The 18309-nt window shown below is 50.1% G+C and overlaps 1 protein-coding gene across 5 annotated transcripts in view; it reads left to right on the plus strand.

The window, feature by feature from the left end:
* Window positions 1-7762: 7762 nt before the first annotated feature.
* Window positions 7763-18309, plus strand: part of WNT7B (Wnt family member 7B) — a 93869-nt gene continuing 83322 nt past the window's right edge. Inside the window, exon 1 of one of the 5 annotated variants that reach the window (XM_033058936.1) lies at window positions 7763-8384. In XM_033058936.1, the coding sequence (XP_032914827.1) occupies window positions 8314-8384 (71 nt within the window). In that variant the 5' untranslated portion in view covers window positions 7763-8313. Of the gene's footprint in view, window positions 8385-14724; window positions 15232-15310; window positions 15483-15778; window positions 15833-18309 lie in introns of those variants that run through there. The other 4 variants (XM_033058935.1, XM_033058939.2, XM_033058940.1 and 1 more) reach the window with 4 other exon arrangements.

An 18309-nucleotide genomic window follows, 5' to 3' on the forward strand; every position in this document is an offset into this window, starting at 1 on the left:
ATTTTTGTGTGTTTACACACAAAATGCAATGATGCTGTTCTGGTCTGGGGGCAATCCCAGAGGCATGTATTTCTTGTGATGACAGAAATGCATTTAAGCAATTATCTGAGAGATTATGAGCAATACCTTTGAAAGCAGTAAGATGGATTGCTAAAAGAGATTCACATGATTAAGCTGTATCACCGGTGATGTATTGACAAATTTAAAAAGGGGTAAGCTCATTCATGTTGTGGTCAAGCCAGTGGGAAGAGAGTAATCTCCACACTGTTCAAATTAGAAACAAGTAAATTTTCTCTGTGTGTGGCAGGGAGGCCAGAACATGGATGGATGGAGATGAGGGTAAGTGGAAACCTCATGATACCTTAGAGCTCCAGGTGTTGATATCTGGCTTGATTGGAAGAGAGAACCATTGTCACATTTTATTTGTTAATTAATACTCTTCCCCCCTGTATTTCTCTTGCTTATTCTTACTAAGGTGCCCTGTGTTCTTACAATGAAAAGTACATCTCTGGAGGGTTACCTGAGGAAGGAATCCAAAGGACCCTGCAACTCTAGACTCACAATCTCTCTGCATACCATAGGGATAAAACCAGTATCTAGTAAGGGGACCACTGCAGTGGTCAAAAGCCTACAGCAGGACCTGGTAGACTTTTTTCTATGGCAATTAAAGAGTAGGGAGGTTTCTGTTGTAATTCTACTAAGAAGCTATCTTACCTCGGTAGAAGCATTGATGGAAGAGTGCCATGCTCCCTGTCTAAGAGCTCATCCCCAAATTTGGCACTGTGGCCACTTCAGCCTTGCACTGGGATGCTGCCTTGTTGACAAACACTGTGTGGGTCTCAGTGTGTCTGAACCAAGGGGAATATGTTGCTTACCTCAATGAGATTTCAAGGTTTCTCCCTGTGATGCAAACTGTAATTCTTAGTAGTGTTTGAAATCTACAGTGATGCAATTTCACTGGGACTGAACATCAGGCCAAACACAGAAGAGGTAGAGCTTTAGTCTTCTCAGGCTGACTATCAATGCTTGTTGGTTTGCAGCTCAGAAGCTAAAAAGCATTTTGCACAAGATGGAGTAAGGTTACAATAGAGAAGATCAATTAGGAAGAAAAAACTGCTTAACAATGTGCAGCTTCTCTTGTGATATTTACAAAAATTGCAGTGCTCAATAGGCAGGCAAAACAAAATTAGTGTATCACATAAAACTGTTCAGTCCCTTAGCTTTTGAAAGATTATTTTAAAGGTTAACTGTAATCTAAACCCACCATGGTAGTCATCTTTCAAAACCATAGATGACTGAAAATGTGTTTGCCCATCTAGACACTTGCTGATTATAGATTAAGTTACTAGTCTAAAATTAATTTAAATTGATTCCAATATTGATCTTGCTAAACTCAATATTTAGCTTGCATTCATTTGGTATAAGGCTTCTTTAGTAGGGCTAGCTTAGGCAAGTCAGTGCTTGGGTTCAGTGATGATGTCTCACTGTATTATCTGAAGCATGGATAAAAGTTGTTCATGAAACTTCAGAATCTACAGCCTCAAACCTTAAGTCTCTGAATTGCTGCACTGATTAGAAATGTGCAAAGGCTCCTTTTGTTAGACATTTGCTTCATGGGGATGGGGGAGAATGCTTGATGAAAGGATGAAAGGGCTTGCTTCATGAAATACAGCCTAGAGACAACTGCCCTGGGTGTTCCTCTAAACTCCATCTCCTCTGGTCTAGCTGGATGCTTTCTGAAACACTTTCAGAAGAAGTAAGGAAGCATCTCACCAGGCTGTATTAAGGTGAAAGGAATTTTCACAGCACAGTGGTTGAAAAGCAGAATCACAGAATCATAGGCCTCATGTCTAAAAGGAACCTGGATGTTTCTAGCCTGTGGTAGGATCCTGTACTACTAAATTTCTGTAGATGATTATTTAACTTGATCTTAAATCTTGGCAATATTTGCTGTTAAACTAATTTTGCCTAAATGTTGCTCAAGTCCATTTACCACAAGAACAATTCCTTGCCTTGCTGTCTTTGCAACACGTTTTTGTACATTTGAGACTATTACACTCTCCCTGCTCAGTTTGTGTTTCTGTAAAAAAAGCAACACAACCTTTCTTTATGGATCATGTATTTATTTCATTGGTGTAGTGGATCATCTTCCTGTTGTTCACCTCTGGGTCATCTCTAGCTGATCTATGTACTTATTAAAGTTCAGTGCCCAGAAGACAATTTCATACATGAATCTGAACTTCCTGCTGCTGCAGAGTAACAGAACATGTTATATTCATTCCCACACAACATGCCTGTTTATTCATAGTATTTATCTTTCTTTGCAACCATATGTTATTGCTGACTCACATTCCTTTTTAACTACCCAACTTCCTTCTGCAGAGAATTTTTCAAATTAATAGTCAATGAATTAAGAAGTTAGTTCATGAAGAACAGGAAAAAGAATCTAAAATTATAATAAGTCCAGTGCAACAAAGCCAGTAAAGCTTCAGTTATCAAGGGAGGAGTTTGTGAGAAAGTCTGTAAATTCCATTTCATGCTGCTATAAAGACACGTGTACTGTACCTCTGCTTGAACAGTGACTCTCAGCTTGGATGAGACAAGTAAACAGAAATTTTCAAACCAGCATTTGGCTGTAAATATATAACATCTTTAGCAGCTGAGCATGGACAACTGTGTTACTTATTAATCTAATTAGGTGTCTGCTAAACTGGTGCAGGTTTAACAGGCTTGGGAATTACAGGCAGACTGATAACTTGAGAAAGTGGAACATATTCCAGGTAATGAGATGTAAAAGAAAGGAAAGAAAAAGAGGGAGAGAAACAGAGAAGGAACTGAGATGAAAGCCAGTGGTGATCAAAGATGTAGCCAAATGCTGTTTTCCATTATACCAAGTCAGAGAAGAACTAAGAGAGCAGTGGGCAGGTCAGTTACTATGTAAGACCTGATTAAAACATTGACTATGGGGCAGGTTTTATTGTCATTAAGCCATACTGTGCAGAACACTATGCCTGATGCATATGCCAAAAGCATAATCTCTTACCAGATGAGTTTGGTACCCTTCTGCTGAATCAAAGCTCAAAGACCAGATGATTGGAAGCACATCTCAGCATCAGAAGCTCAGTGAAGGACATCCCAAGTGTGAAAAAAACTCTGGCATCAGAGAGTGGGTTTGGTCATCTCTCAGAAAGAAGGGGCATCTTGGACCTAGGAAGTAGGTGGGTAAATGAAGTAGTGTGATTTAAGGAAAGACTTTATATATAAAGGCATGGTAACACATGTACAAAATATGAAAGACTAGTAGTATATGCATATACTCAACATGTACATTTGTTAAGAACATGTAAAAGTTGTGTGTAAGATCAGGAGATAAGATGCAAGATACCTATATTTTTGTGCTTATTTTTAAAAAATTTTTCTTCTTTTAGTTCTTTTCCTCTCTTTCTTTTTAAATCCTATATGCTCTGGGTGTTTCCCCTAAGGAATGTTTTTGTGCAATTGCTTTTGTAGTGATATATGGGGCCTTCGTCTACAACTGCGTGGAGCAACAGTGCCAGAGAGTGGCTGGCTGGGATAAATGCAACTGGATTTGCCTTGTAGTTAAGCCTTTGGTACTTATAACAACCACACAGAGAATCATAAAATATGCTGTGCTGGAAGGGAACCCCAAGGATCATCGAAGTCCAGCTCCTGGTCCAGTAGTTGATCTTGAGCAGTACAGAAAGAAAAGAAAGGTGCATAGAGTGGCCCATTGCAGAGTAATTATCTCTGTTGTCTGCATTCCCTAGAAACTTCATTGGATTTACTCTGATTTTGAACACTATTCTTGGAAAAATGCTGGGGAAGATGATGTGAGCTGTGACCAACAGTTCCTTTCCCCTTTGCTCCTGCTTGCTTATACTCCATTTACAGAGCTGTACAGGCTACAGGCTGTTCCCATATTGTGGAGATTGCTCCTCCTGCTTGGGCAGAGTTCCCTGTTCATGAAACCCTACAAACCCCAGGTCAGACAAATAGCACTATGTCCCTTGTGACACATCCTGGGATAAATGGGACCCATGCCTGGGCCAGTGACTCTCATTCCCATTATCTTCATTTTTAAAAGAGTTGCACACCTAAGCTGCCCTTGAGTGCCTGCACCTGATGGTCACCTCCAGTTGACTAAGCTTTCAGATTCACCTGATCCCCAGGTGAAGGAAAAGGCTCTCCAGTTGGAGTGGGGGTAAATGCATTTGTGAAGGATTGGGAAACTGAAGCTCAATGGGGATTTGAAATATTTTATTACAGGAGCCACTTTATCAAAAGGCTATGAGGAGGTGTGGGAGGGTTGTTGGGGGGACCAGCAGCAGAATGTGTAGGTGACCTTTCCTTTGGCAGGTTTTGGAGGCATGAATGTTGAGCTTTGTTAGCAGAAGGTCAGTGGGTGAGAAAGTGGATTACTGAATTTTTAATTGACTGTATCCCCTGCTATGCCACTTGTTTTGGATGAGTAAATAAGAATTGTATACTAGAAGAGCATTCAGCAAATGGTTTCAACCCACATCTACCAATGCTTTTGTATTTAGGAATATTACCTTGTGTCCAGAAAGTCTTTTGGCATTATTAAGATGGTATTTGCTTAAAGTAATTCAATGGGCCTTATATATTTAATCTCTGAATACTAATGTGAGAATTAAGCATTTTAATATTCTACAGAGTTTTTTCTTAAATCACAGAATTATTAAGCTTCATTAAATCGTCTTATCCTCAGACTAAGTTTCAGGATAGTCAAACTGATATTTGAAGGTGAGAAGATATATCATTTTCCTCCAGTCCAGGATCTTCAAATCGATTAGCTTAAGATAACAGTGGAGTTAGGGTCAAAATTACAGGAATTTTTGCCTTCTAAATGATGCTACAATCTAGTCTAGTTTCTGCTGTTGAAACTTCTTGCATTTACAATGAAGAATACTCACTAGTTTGCAAAACAAATGGGATGTGCTAGCCTGGCAGTCACTGAGGAGACGGAGACCATGTGAGTTGTATTCCCACTTCCATGGGATTTGTGGGAAAACAGGCACGAGGAGACCTGTAACAACAAATAGCTGTGATGTGGAGCCCCTCACTCCTTCTAATCTCCCTGGCCGGTGAATGCCCAGCTCCTGCACACGGCCTCACACGCAGGAGGAGGCAAAGGCAGGTAGCCCTATGGGCAGTCTCCTATAGCCAGCGGCCGCGGGGCTGTCGGCCTGCGCATCCCGGCAGCGCCGGTGCTCCCGAGCGCATCCCGGCCCGACAGGACGGGGCCACCCCGCACCCTCCGCTCCCCGAGCCCCGCACACCCCCGCCCGGCCCCGCACTGCCGCGGGGTGGCGCTGTGACCCCGCGGGACCGGCCGGGACCGCACTGCCTGCGCGGGGCCGGGGCAGCGCTCCGGACACATCCCCGGGGCACATCCTCGGGGCCGGGGCAGCGCTCCGGACACATCCCCGGGGCACATCCAGGGGGCAAGGGCAGCGCTCCGGACACATCCCCGGGGCACATCCACGGGGCCCGGGCAGCGCTCCGGACACATCCCCGGGGCACATCCAGGGGGCAAGGGCAGCGCTCCGGACACATCCCCGGGGCACATCCTCGGGGCAGGGGTAGCGCTCCGTGCACATCCCCGGGGCAGGGGCAGCGCTCCGGACACATCCCCGGGGTACATCCCCGGGGCAGGGGCAGCGCTCCGGACACATCCCCGGGGCACATCCCCCGGGCCGGGGCAGCGCTCCGGAGAACATCTCCGCAGTGCATCCTCAAGGCACATTCCCGCGGCACCCTCCCTCGGCATCGCCCGGCCCTGCCACCCGTCTGGTCCCGCCCCGGCCGTAGGGAAGATCTTTGCGTACCCCGCTCCTCCCGCTGCCGCACTCCCGCGACTCTCGTGATGGACACATGACACTTCGTTTCCAAAAAGTGTCAGAAAACAGGAAAAAGGTTCGCAGGTGGCGGTAGGGCTGAATATCGTGAATGACCTTCTGGTGTTGGTCGAAGAGTTTGGGAGGTAGTTGTGAGTAAAGTTAGGAGGCTGCTGGAGGCATGGTTCTGCAAAAGGGAAACAGAATCAAAGAGTCACAGAATATTCTGAGCTGGAAGGGCCCCACAAGGATCCTCAAAGTCCAACTCACAGACCTGCACAGGATAGCCCCAAGAATCGCACCATATGCCTGGGATTCCTGTGGTTCTGTGAAACACGGCCTCATCTTACAAAAAATTGCCTAAAAATAGTGGGGATGAAAAACTAAGAAACCCTTATGTTGGGTCGGGAAAAAAAAAAAAGAATAAATGGCGTTTAAACACAAGCAAATCAGTGTGAAGGGAAGACTTGGCATTTTTTAAGGACGAATTGTCTGTAGTTGAGTATTGATGACAGTGTAGCCGAGAGGACTGGAGGAGAGCTGGCTGCCTCCGAGAGCCGGAGTGATGATTATTAAAGAATAAAACTGAGGAATGCGGGGTGGGGGAGAGCCAAACTGATCCGCAGCAGAGGAATCGGAACTGGCGGTGGGGTGGGAAGTGTCGGCGACCTTCATCATTACTGGGGGACGCTCTCTGAGTGCCCCTTCCCCAGCGTGGCCCTTCTCTGTCCCGCTTCACTTCCCCTTCCCCTCACTGCCTTGGGGTCTCTGTATGATACCTGGAGAGGACCCTGTTCTGTGGTCGGGGTGGGTGATGACAAGGTGCAGGCAGCCTTTACTTGTGGGAGTGTGAACATGACCTGCGATTTCACACTGCACCTCTTCATCCACGGCAGCCTGGCTGGCCTTTAAAAAATCCTTTGTTTTCTCCGTCAGGATAGATACTTTACGATTAAGTTCTGTGTTCAGCCTCTTTTGCTTGCTTGTCACTGCCTGCTTTCCTTTCAGCCTTTCCTGGTGTGTGTTTAGCCGATTCTCTCCGGGAGATGCCTAGAGCCATCTGTGCTGACTGTTGCTACACGTATATGAATGTATGTGTAGGAGAGGGCAGAGGTGCACCAGTTTTTCCGTATCTGTGTAACTCCCTGCAGCCCACAGACTTGTATCGGAGCGCTATTTAAGCGTGCATATGCATGCAGATCTGTGCCTCCGGACAGACCCACATTGTGTAGTAGACTGGAATAGATAATTCCACAGAATGCAAGAATAAATGGAGCAGCTCAGAAATCAGTGAGGAACAAAAATAGAAAAAGAAAGAAAGAAAGAAAGAAAGAAAAAGAGAGAAAAACAGAGAGAAAGAAAGGGGAAAAAAAGCCACAAAAGAAAAGGAAGCCTTGCTTCACTGTGAGTGTCTGAACACAAAGTGAGGTTTGTCCCACCGATTAATCTCTCTAGGACCAACAAACTGAATATCCTAAGCTAGGGTTAAAAGCCAAGTGTATCTGTTTTTCAAAGAAGGAAGCGTGTTTTCTTATTGCAGAAAATGATACCAAATTTGGTGTCAGGCATTTGTGTCCAGCACGGTCAAACGGCCGAAGAAGTAGTCAGGACACATGTTGTCTTTTAGGATACGGAGCTGCCAGCAAGTGGGGATTAACGCCTGCCTCTGTTTGTTTAGAAAGAAAGAAAGGGAAAAGAAAAAAAAAAAAAAAAAAGGAAAAGAAAAAAAAATAGAAAAGTGTAACAGTTTCTTTTGTGAAGTCCGTACATTGCAAATCCAGCCGCGTTACCATACTAGAGGAAATGAAAAAATGCTTCGGTTTGAGAGGACGAGTCCTTTATTTCCCTTATTGGATACGTTTCATGTGTTTCCCCCAACACTCCGGCTTAAGGACATGCCTTTTGAAACACAAACACACGCACAGCTCGCACACGCACACACAGATAAGATATGTATTAGATCCTGACACATGCGGGGTGGAGGGAAGAGAGAGAGTGAGAGAGAGAGAGAGAGAGAGAGAGAGAGAGAAAGAGAAAGAGAGATCCTCCTACCTGGAGCCATAGATTGCAAGATACGTAGTGCTACCTGGGGAAGTCAGAACAAGTAAAAACAGATTGAACTTCAGGGCTCTATGAGGCAGTTGATCAAGATCAGTGCTTGCTCATTCTCTCCCTCAGACTGTCTGTCTTGGGGTTTTGTTTTACTGTTTTGAGCAGCCCTTTCCGTTTTTTCTTCCTCTTTAGCTTTAATATCGGAGCCGGTTTCGGTCACCATGGCTCTGGGAAGAGCTGCCTATCTGCGCGGAGTTGACTTTTTACAGCTCGGCCGGCTTTGCTCCTGGGTAGCTTCAGCAATGCTCTTGACTGGGATTTAATCGACACGATCACTTCGGCTTTTTGTGCAATTTTTATGGCTCAGTCCATTTTCTAGATCATGCACAGAAACTTTCGGAAGTGGATTTTCTACGTGTTTCTATGCTTTGGAGTCATCTATGTCAAATTAGGGTAAGTCCTTCTGCACGACAAATCTCCTTGGCTTTTAGGTCACGTTAGTGCGGAGTTGGGAATAAAATACTGCAGAGAGGAAAAAAAAAAAAAAGAGAAAAAGAGAGAAAAAAAAAAGAAAATAAAATATGTGATTATTTCCCTCTCCGTCCCCGGGTGTCCAAGCGCCGGCAGCCCCCCGAAGCACGGCCGTGGGTCTCCCCCGGTCCCGGGGCATGCCCGGCGGCGGGGCAGTCAGCCCGCCCCGAGCCTGCAGGGAGCCGGTCGTGGGTGATGACGGATCCTTTTATTTTGTACTGCTTAAGCGAACTTAAATATTATCTCTGGCTTACAGTACCCTCAGAGGAAAAAAAAAAAAAAGAAAAGGCAGCCTGACAGAGTTAACTCAGGCGCTGCTGCTGGGACAATAGAACAGAGCTGAGGTATTAGGCGAAAGGGGCGGGAGGAGGGGAATCCCTGCTCTGAACCTGCGCTCAGGGATTTGGTTTATGCAGGCCTAGACACAATTTGCGTTTCTATCCATCACATGGACGTGTTGAAATTAACTTGACAACTGGTCCGGCTACCTCTGCTCTGGTGCTCCCGGGAAGCCAAGCGGTCTCCGGCGCAGGGACCGGCCCGGGGCCCTGGAGGCTGCGGCGGGGGCTCCCGGGGAGCCCGCTGTTTGCTCCTCGGTGTTTGATCACCGCAATCAAGAGCACACGGTTATTTTGGTTGCCAAGTTTCGCCCTCTTTCCCTCTGCCTCTCCCTCCAGTGCCTGTATGCCCTTATTAATATTGCTCGTCGCAGTAGGCTGACTTGAGTTGAATTTCCACATTCCTGAGCCCCAGCCGAGTCCTTACCTGTCGAACTACAAACTCTTTAAAGATCCTGTCTTTGCATAGCTGCGGGATTTTTTTTTTTTTAATCAAGAATACATAAGGTGAGTTTCAATCCAAAAATGCTCGCTTCCCACCTTAAAATCAATACGTGGAAGAGGACGGGGAAGTCAAAGGGCAGCTCCCAAAGGCAGGAGAAGGGGTACAGTTCCCCAAAGCGGCGGGCAGGCTGGAGCCCGGCCGGGGCAGCGGAGCGGGAGGGCGACGAGGAGGGAGAGGAGCGGCCCGGCCCGGCCCGGCCCTGCCCGCCAGGACCCGCCGCCGCGGGCGCTGCTCCGTGCCCCGAACAGCCCCGTCCCCGCTGTCAGCAGCCCGGGCAGCGGCGGGAGGAGGGGGCGAGGGAGAGAGGGAATCTGCAAGTGGGAGCCCGCCCGAGCCGAGAATTAAGGTTAAACAGAGAGGGGAAAGAATTAAACTGGGCTCCTCGGGGATGAGAAGGGCTCTGTATGCTCCATCGGGAGCTCCCGCAGCTGCGGGCGGCAAGGGCAGAGCTGTCCTATTCACAGGGTGCCGGCGAGACCCGCGGGCTGCTTCCCGAAGGGGTTCCCAGCGGGTTGCTCGGCGGGCACCAGCCGGATCGCATCCCTTTGTGCTTGCTTATTTAGGTATTTCTGGCACGGCTCTCGGCCCGCCCCTGCAGCCGCAGGTGCCGCCGCGGTGGCCGGCGGAGCTCGGCGCTGCCCCGCAGGAGACCCGCGGGGGATGCGCGGATGCGGAAGGGGCAGGGCAGGCGCCCTCCGCGCTGCCCCCTGCCCTGTCCCGGTGGGGAGCCACATGCCCGGGGGTAGCTCCAAATCCTGCTTGCTAGAGACAGGTCCTTCCAGTGCTCTAACCTTTGCGGGGCGAGAACCTGCGCCGCCCTTTGTCGTAGCCGGGGTCGGCAGCGATGGGCTCTGTCCCCCTCTAGGTTCGGATTGCCGGGAGTTCAGACGTATACTGAATTTGTTTAGGCTGTGTATCCATAAATGAAGCGATGACAGGGTACCCAATCTACTTCAATACTGTGAGGACTTTGTATAGTATATACCTCACAGAGAGGCAGGCGAGCTTAAAGAAAACGCTTTGCAAAATAAGGGCAATGGTGCAGCTATTGCTTTGGCTGCAGTGGAAGGGGACAGAGGATTTGGGCACATGTTAGCTTCTGGAAGGCAGATCTCTCTTCGAAATTGATTTTGGCTGTTTTAGAAGGGAATTCAGAGCAAAAGTCACAAGAATGCCGCTGGACTGAGCCTGGAAGTGAAACTGAGCAGACATCAGGAACAGTAAAAGCCTTTTCGGAAACCCTATCAGATCCATCACCATGCCTGTAAGGCGATGAGGATACTTCACTTTCTCTGAACAATAGGAGAGAAATTTGCACCGAGATCCAGGGCTACTTCTAGGCTAGGCATGTGGGATGCAATTATTTCCTCTTTCATCAGCCACTGGAACTACCATTTTGTTGAAACCATATCCTTTGGGTGTAATGATGCCTTTTCTGGTGAGCTCTTTGCTTTGAAAAGGGGGAGGTGAAGGTGGATAAAATGTCTTCCTGGGCATTCGGTTGATTTTTCAGCGGGAAGGAGAGAGCCGTCGTGTCAGCCACGGCGAGGAAGGGAGACTTGGCAGGTTTTTTTGTTGGTGGTTTTTTTTTTTTTTTTCCTTGCTGCTGAGCACGTCTTCGTGTCTTAATACAACGTGCTAAAAGCTCCACTTTCGGTGGCAAACATGACACCGAGGGGAGAGAAAATAACGCAATACATAAGCTGTTGGATGGGCCAGGTGTTGTGGGATGACATGGCAGGGTCCCATGAAAAAGCCACTATCTTTCCAGTTAGGAGAAGAGAGCAGGATCCCACTCAGGTATTTCTTCCTCTCGATGATCTTCCGTTGTTCCCGTTTCTATTTCCGGTCCCCCAGTTTGCTGGTGAGGTGAAAGATCCCTTAATATTTCTGTCGATGACGTTTCCAGCCGCCGAATCATAAAGCACCTGCAGCCCTGCTGACTTCATGTAATCCCTCGCGATAGGAGGTCACATCAAATATTGACCTCAGGCAGGATTGACACAGAAATATTTCCTGCCAAGATCACAGAGCATTCGGACACCGTTTAATTAATAAATATGTCAGAAATTAAAGTTCACAGCAGTACCACAGATGCAAATCACAGCGGAAGCTCTGGGTATGAGCAATGTGTCTTGTGGATAGATGAAGTCACGGACAATACCGGGATCAGAGATCTGGGGGAAAACCCTACCCTTTTCCTCTTTATTCTGGAGGAAAAGAAGGGTGACAGCCGGGCAGCTCTAAATGGAACGGGAAGACCCCCTTTTCCCGCGGGGAGAAGGTCACTATGATGTGAGAGGGATGTGGACGGCGGGAGCTGGCGCTGCCCAAGGGAGCAACGAAAGGTGTCAGCACCCCTTTGGGGGGCGGCAGGGACGCTTCTTTCGTGCCCATTCGAGCTGAGGGCTCAAAGGGCTACGGACGTCGGGGACTCCGGCCCATTCTGCGAAGGCCGGACCACTCGCTGCCCTCTCGGGACTGCCAGGGATGGCTGCGGCGGGGAACGTGAGAGCCGGTCTCGCTCGTCTCCCCTGCGGCCAAGTTCGCCTTGGCTTTGCGGCGTTTGCAGAAATGGCCAACGAAATCCTGTCCCCCTCGCCGTCCCCGCGGGTGTCCGGCCGCGGGCAGCCCGCCCGGCTCGGCCCTGTCCCCCCGGCCCTCGGCGGGCAGCGGCAGGAGCTCAGCCTCGAGGGCGGGCAGCACGTGGAGCTCCGGGATTCCCGGCGAGGCCCCGAGAGGAGACCCGCGCGATTCCCGCCCGGAGCGCCGGGAGGTGCGGCCGCGGCCGGGGCTGCCTGGCGCCGTCCTGCCGGAGGGACCGTGCCCTCCCCGGCTCCTCCACGGGCACCTGCCGATGTGATGCCGCCACCGCCTTCCCTGCTCTCACATCGGCCAGACACCGCTCGGTCTGAGACTCATTGTTGCGTTCTGTCCCCCGGCACCTGACTTGCAGCTCGGTGAGATACAAGGAATGCCCGGTTCCGCCCGGAAAGGACCCGGTGCGTTGCCCGCCTGGCGCACCTTCCCGGTTTCCGACGTGCCCTTCTGCCCGACGTGCGGACTCTCCCCAGGCTTGGGGTAAAAAAGGAACCGCGGCTGGGAGTAGATAGATAATAGGAAAAAAAAAGGAAAAAAAAGAAAAAGAAGTAAGTAGTTTATTTGTGCATGCCCGACTACAGTGTCGGCAACTATTTCAGTGTGATTCTGGCTCATTTTGTCCAAAATACAGCTGTTTGTGGAAAAAGGAGCGAGAGATGCCGAAGTGCGCTTATTAGACATTACCGACAATTATACGATAGTTATACGACAATACGTCTCTTCCAGTGCGACATTTTATTGAAGGAAATGTTTCCGTCTTCAATGAACAAAATGAGTGTGGTTCTGGATGTAATTTACAAGGCTATTGTAATCATCGTCGTCATAATCGTCATCCTCCTCCTCATCATCACCATTCATCATCAGTAATTTTTCGACGTAATAACCGGCCCGTGGTTTTAGAATACAAATTAACTCCTCGAAAAGAAACGGCACGGTTTGGTTTCTTTATATAGCTTTTCTTCCCCTACACAACAAATCTGTGGATAAAGTCAGTTTCGACCTGAAAATTACGGAAATTGGCAAACCGTCTTCGTTTCAGGTGGAGCGGGTCAAACTTTGCCAGCACAAGTCCGAAGTTTTCCAGTGCCAGCATTTACTTTGCATTTTTACAGTTCTTTTCTGCCCCTCCTTCTCCCCCCCCGCCCAGGCACATCTTTAAAAGCAGACGCACATTTAAAATACCTATCCGAAGCGGAACAAATGCTAGAAATAAAACATTCAAAGTGGCTACTCGTTCTCCAGGTTTCACGTTCAGCAGAGTTGCCCCAGCCACATGTCTAGCAGGGGAAAGGGCACTGCAGGAGATGTACATCTCTAACTCTTTTGCTATATATAGGCTTGCATGCACACCTACAGAAGTATAAATACGTCCATTTTTGAATCTTAAATAATTGTAAATAAGACAGTTCTGGGATGTAAATAATCGTTGAAAGATTTAAGCTTCCATCTCTCGTGAATCGGGATCAGCGTTTCTCGAAGGGACATTGGCTGCCCCAACGTCTGTCCTGAACTTGCAGCTGAAAGTGGTTAAAGCGACCAAACCCCGAGTAGATCAATCGCATGTTGAGTGGCATACAACGTTTTTGCACCAGTTCTACAATTCCCGTTCCATCTGAGGGAATATTTCGTTGTGTCGCTGAGATAGCTGCACCCGTGTTCTGGGACTGGTTAACTGGAGGAGGTGTTACCAGGGTGTTTGCTAGAGCTCTTAGCCAAGACATCTTCCTCAGTCATTAGGCAATTAACCCGAGACGAACATTTACAGACCGAGGACACTTCGGAGCCTGGTTCTTGTCATTTCGGCTGCATTTTAGTCCAAGTGTCTTCGGTGGCCGTTTCTTTTTTTGGGGTTCTTTTTCAATCCCCAGCCCCGATATCCGCAGCGCACCTACTTCACCATCGCTCTCAGCACTTCCGAAATAAAGGACAGACACCCAACAAAGCAGAGGAAGAGCGACTGCCTCCTGCTCGCCTGGGGCTGCTCGGGTTGAAGGGCGCCCGCCCGCCGGAGCGGGAAGGGTCGAGCATCTCCTTTCTGCGGGGGTGCCGAGGGACAGGAGTAGCTCCACTCAGGGAGAAGGCGGGAGAGAGACAACTAACCTGCCGGGAAACGTCTCTTCGGACTTGCATCTTCCCGGGAAAGAGAGGAGAGAAGGAGAGGGAAGAGCGGAAAAGAAAGCTCTTCCTACGGAGGTGGCGAGAGGTGTGGGGAGCCAGGAGTCACCGGCTGCGGCTCCCCGCTCGCTCCCTACAGCGGCTGTTCCACACTAATCCTTTTCCTTCCCTGCTCCCTCGCAAAACCCAATCTCGCCAGGAAGATACGAGTGTGCATGTCTGCATTTCTCACTCAGTGAGGCTATGACTATACACATGTTCCTTTTTTCTTGACGTTGCTCCTGAAATCGAAGCCTGATTTTTAACATTGGGGGCCCAACAGCAGCCAAACCCCCGCCGAGGCTGGAGGGGGAACCCCTCGGTGGAACAGCCGGCCACAATAAAGCAATTTACCGAGAGTGGAATTGATGGCTGCCAGCTCGTCCAGTGTCTCCCAGGGCGAGCTAAGGAGACGCAGGGAGCTCTCAGCCCACCGAGAGCTGGGGGAGAGTTAAAAATGCCCCACGGAGCGCGAAAGGAGCCCTTGTACGAGAGGAGAGGCGTACGGCGAGGGCTCAGCCAGGGAGCACGGATTCGTTGCAGCCCGGCTAGATCAGTGTCTTTCCATTGTCATCCTCCCCCTAAAAAAAAAAAAAAAAAAAAGGGAGAGGGAGAGAAAAAAAGTAGGCGGATTGCAGTGACTGACTGCCCAATGGCAGCCCCGGGTCTCAGGAGAGTTACAGAGAGAGAGGGAGAGAGAGAGAGAGAGGCACTTTCTGCCATCCAAATCCTTTAAACCATCCTCATTCCAACACGAGAACCCACTGTAACAACTTCCAACCACTGAGACATGACAGGCAGGAGCCCAGAGGCAGCAGCAGCAGCAGCAGCGAGAGCAGCAGCAGCAGCAGCAGCAGCACACACTCTGCACAGGGAGCAGCATTAGCACCAGGGGAATACTACACACAACAATACAAACAAACAAACAAACAAACAAACAGACAAAGCCCCCCCAAGCCCAAGGGACTGGATTCCAACTCAGATTCAAGCCACAGCTGACACCAAAAAAGGGTGGGGAATTACGACCAGGGGGGGCCAGAAAGGAATAACCAAGGAAGCGAACTCAAGAGTGTAAACGGGATTCAGCCATGATCCTTTTTTCATCTCGCAGTGTGTTACTCTCAGTGTATTACCCTCAGATTTTCCTCATCCTTACCAGTGGGAGTTACCTGTAAGTGATCCAGATTTTTTTTTTTTTTTTTTCAAATACTGTTTGCAATGCCCCCGGCTAGCAGCTACCTAGGGGCGATGCGCAGAGCGAGCAGAGGGAGCCGGGAGAAGCCAGCACGGGCGGCAGCTCCGTGCGGTGCGTGGTGGTGAGGATGGTGGTGGTGGTGGCGGCGGAGGAGGAGGAGATGCTGTGCTGGTGGCGGTGCTGGCGCTGCTGGTCGGACCCCGCCGGGGGAAGGGACGCACCGCCAGGTAACTCCCGGGGTTGCCCCGCCGGCGAGGCCGGGGCCCGGCGTGCCCGCAGCGGGGGCGGCGCACCTGGGAGGGCGGCGGGGCAACGGGACGCGGAGCGGCCGGCGTCTCCCCTGGGGACTCCGACCCCGACTCCTCCTCCTGCCAAACCGGAGATGGGCATCGCTTCGCGCCCGTTGGGGGAAGGCTGTGTGTGTGCGGAGATCCCGGGGAGCCGGCGGCAAGCGCCCAGCCCGGGCCGCCCGCGGAGAGCCCCGCTCGCCGGCCGGCTGCTTTCGCTCCGGAGGGATCTCCCGTCCCGCTGTTAGAGCTGGCTCCAGGACCTTTTCCTTGTGAGGAAGGGGGTGGAGGTAGGGGTGGGGGAAATGAGAGTCGGTGGGTGGGACTGCGAGGAATTTCGGTCTCTTTTTTTAATATCTATATCTGTATCTATCGTTGCGCTGGATAAGAAGCGGCTGGGCTAGTGCGTGAGGGCTGCGGAGAGAGTGTACGCTGTCGTTCTGCTGCAGGTCCCCCGGCAGGTCTCTGTGCCCGTCGGCCGCCGCCTTAGCGTGGCGGGGGCGCTGGGCCGGGGTCCCCGCGCCGGGCCCGTCCGGGACCGCAGCAGGAGTCCGGAGGGGCTGCCGGGGGACTGTCAAGGGCTTCTGTTCTCCTGCGCTCCGGAGGAGACTTGACCGCGCCGCGGGGCAGCCGTGCGGAGAGGAGGGCACTGGGGCGGCAGGTACCCCGCTGATGGAGCCGCTTTAAAATCGGGGAGACTTCTCCCTCCCTTGAGCATCCTCCCAGCCCCGGGGCAAGAGCCTGCGTGCCGGAACGCGGGGATCGGGCCCAGGGGAGCTCTGGGGCTGTTCGGAGCCTGCCCAGGCTGCCCGGGATGCGGCAGAGGGGATCACCGCTGTCGGTGATGGGGAACCCCGCTTTGGCATCCCCGGCCCCGCATTTATCTCGGCTGCCGGGGCCGGACGGTTTTTCCTTCTCTGCCAACCCCCAAGCCGACCTCAGATTTTGTGCTTCGACGGGTGCGAATTTTAGGTCCTATCCCTGAAGCGTATGTGGGTCTATATATATTTGTGTTTTTTTCTCTATATGCGCACACAAGATCACATGCACATAAACAAGCACGTGTGCGTGTGTTCCTCTGTGTGTGTGTCCGTCTGTTTTCTGTGGGCTATGGAAAAAACATATCCCACTGCTATGGGAGAAAAGTAGGAATAAACACACCCATAAAAAGAAACTAAAAGCCTATTTCTACATTCTTAATTCTTAATGAAATGCACATGTCTTGGCCACCGATTTCGAAAAGCGCTTAGTTTCATGGAAGCACGTTAGATTAATTCAGCCAGAGCTGCCTGTTTCTTGTTCGCAGGAGGGATATGTCTGCTGCGTAGGTGACCGATAGCTTGTAAAAAAGCTTGCCGTGCTATCTTTGGTTGGTTGGGGTTTTTTTGTAGTTTTTTTTCTCCTTTTTTTTTTATACAGGAGGAAGGAGTCGTAATAAATAAATAAATACACCCTTTTAATATAAGCGTAGCCATATTTTTCTCAAAACCGTAGGAAATTACTATCCTACAAAGTTTTCCTTCTATAAATAGTTCAAATCTTAAAACAAAAGTTTGCAACCGCACACCAGATGCTGGGATGCTGGCGGTTTCCCTTGCTGTGTGACATAATTATAAGGTCCGAAAGCAAAAGCTATAGAAGTATAATAATAATACTAAAGCGACTGCTGAGGGGAAATACAAGGGAAGCAATGCCTGCTTTATTTAAAGCCAACTGCTTGGGGATCTTTTGAGCGCTGCCCCGCGACAATGAGAAGTTGTGGTGGATAAATAATGCTCTCTCGCCTTTCTCTGGGCCGTCCCTAGTTCATCCCCTCCGCGGCAGGTCACTCGGAGCTGGACCCGCGGAGCCGCAGCCGAGGTGGCTATTGCAGCCCAGCAGAGCAGAAGCGAAAGGGATCAGGAGGTGAAACCCAACAAAGCGGAGCCCCAAAGCAATGCGCACCTCCCTCCATCCATCACTCCGGAGGGACGGAGCCGGCTGCTTTCCCGGGGAGAAAGCGGCGTGTTCGGGGCCGCCGGGGACAGGCTGCCCGGGACCCGACCCCTGCGCTTCTCCCCCAGCCCCCGGCCACGCTTGCTCCATCTCCGCTGCATCACCCGCATCCCTCCCGGAGAGCGGGAGCAGCGGCGGGAGAGCGGGCGGGCGGCGGTGCTTCCCCTCGCTCACTGTCCGTAGGAAGTGAAAAGAAAGAGGAGTTATTTCAGTGCTTAATGGAGAGTAGCCTACTGAACTTGTGGTGTTTGTCTGGTGGGTAAATATACTTCTCTGGCTTACTAATGGTAGCTTTTGAAGATTAAAGCATAGTAGAGCCTGTTGGAGCATTATCTGCTGGTGTCTGTTTCTGCTACCCTCGCTCTCCGGAGGGGAAGATGCTTCCCAAGCAGCTATTTATTGAGCTCTCAGGGACTGTCAATGGTTATGTTAATTTTCCCCGAGATCTCTAACATCTTTTGGCTGTGGGAACGATTCCTTGGCTTCTGCATTCTGCATTGCTTCTCCTCCAGGGACAGAGAGGGCGAGTTTCAGTGGGCAAGCAAATGGAGTGTGGGGTGTCCGTGCTCAGTCTCTCTTGGTGCTGGGGATGCAGGCTGGGGAAGATGGGATGCTGCCCTGTTATTCTGCGAGAAAACCTGTCAAGCAAAAATTCCATCGTGATGAAATGGGGTTTTCAGAATGGAAAAGACAATGGTGAAATGAAATGAAATGAAATGGGCTCCGCATCTCAGTGTTTTTGTGCAATAGCTTGGAAGAAAGTTAAATTATA

The sequence above is a fragment of the Catharus ustulatus genome, chromosome 4 (genome assembly GCF_009819885.2).
Source record: "Catharus ustulatus isolate bCatUst1 chromosome 4, bCatUst1.pri.v2, whole genome shotgun sequence".
Taxonomy (NCBI): domain Eukaryota; kingdom Metazoa; phylum Chordata; class Aves; order Passeriformes; family Turdidae; genus Catharus; species Catharus ustulatus.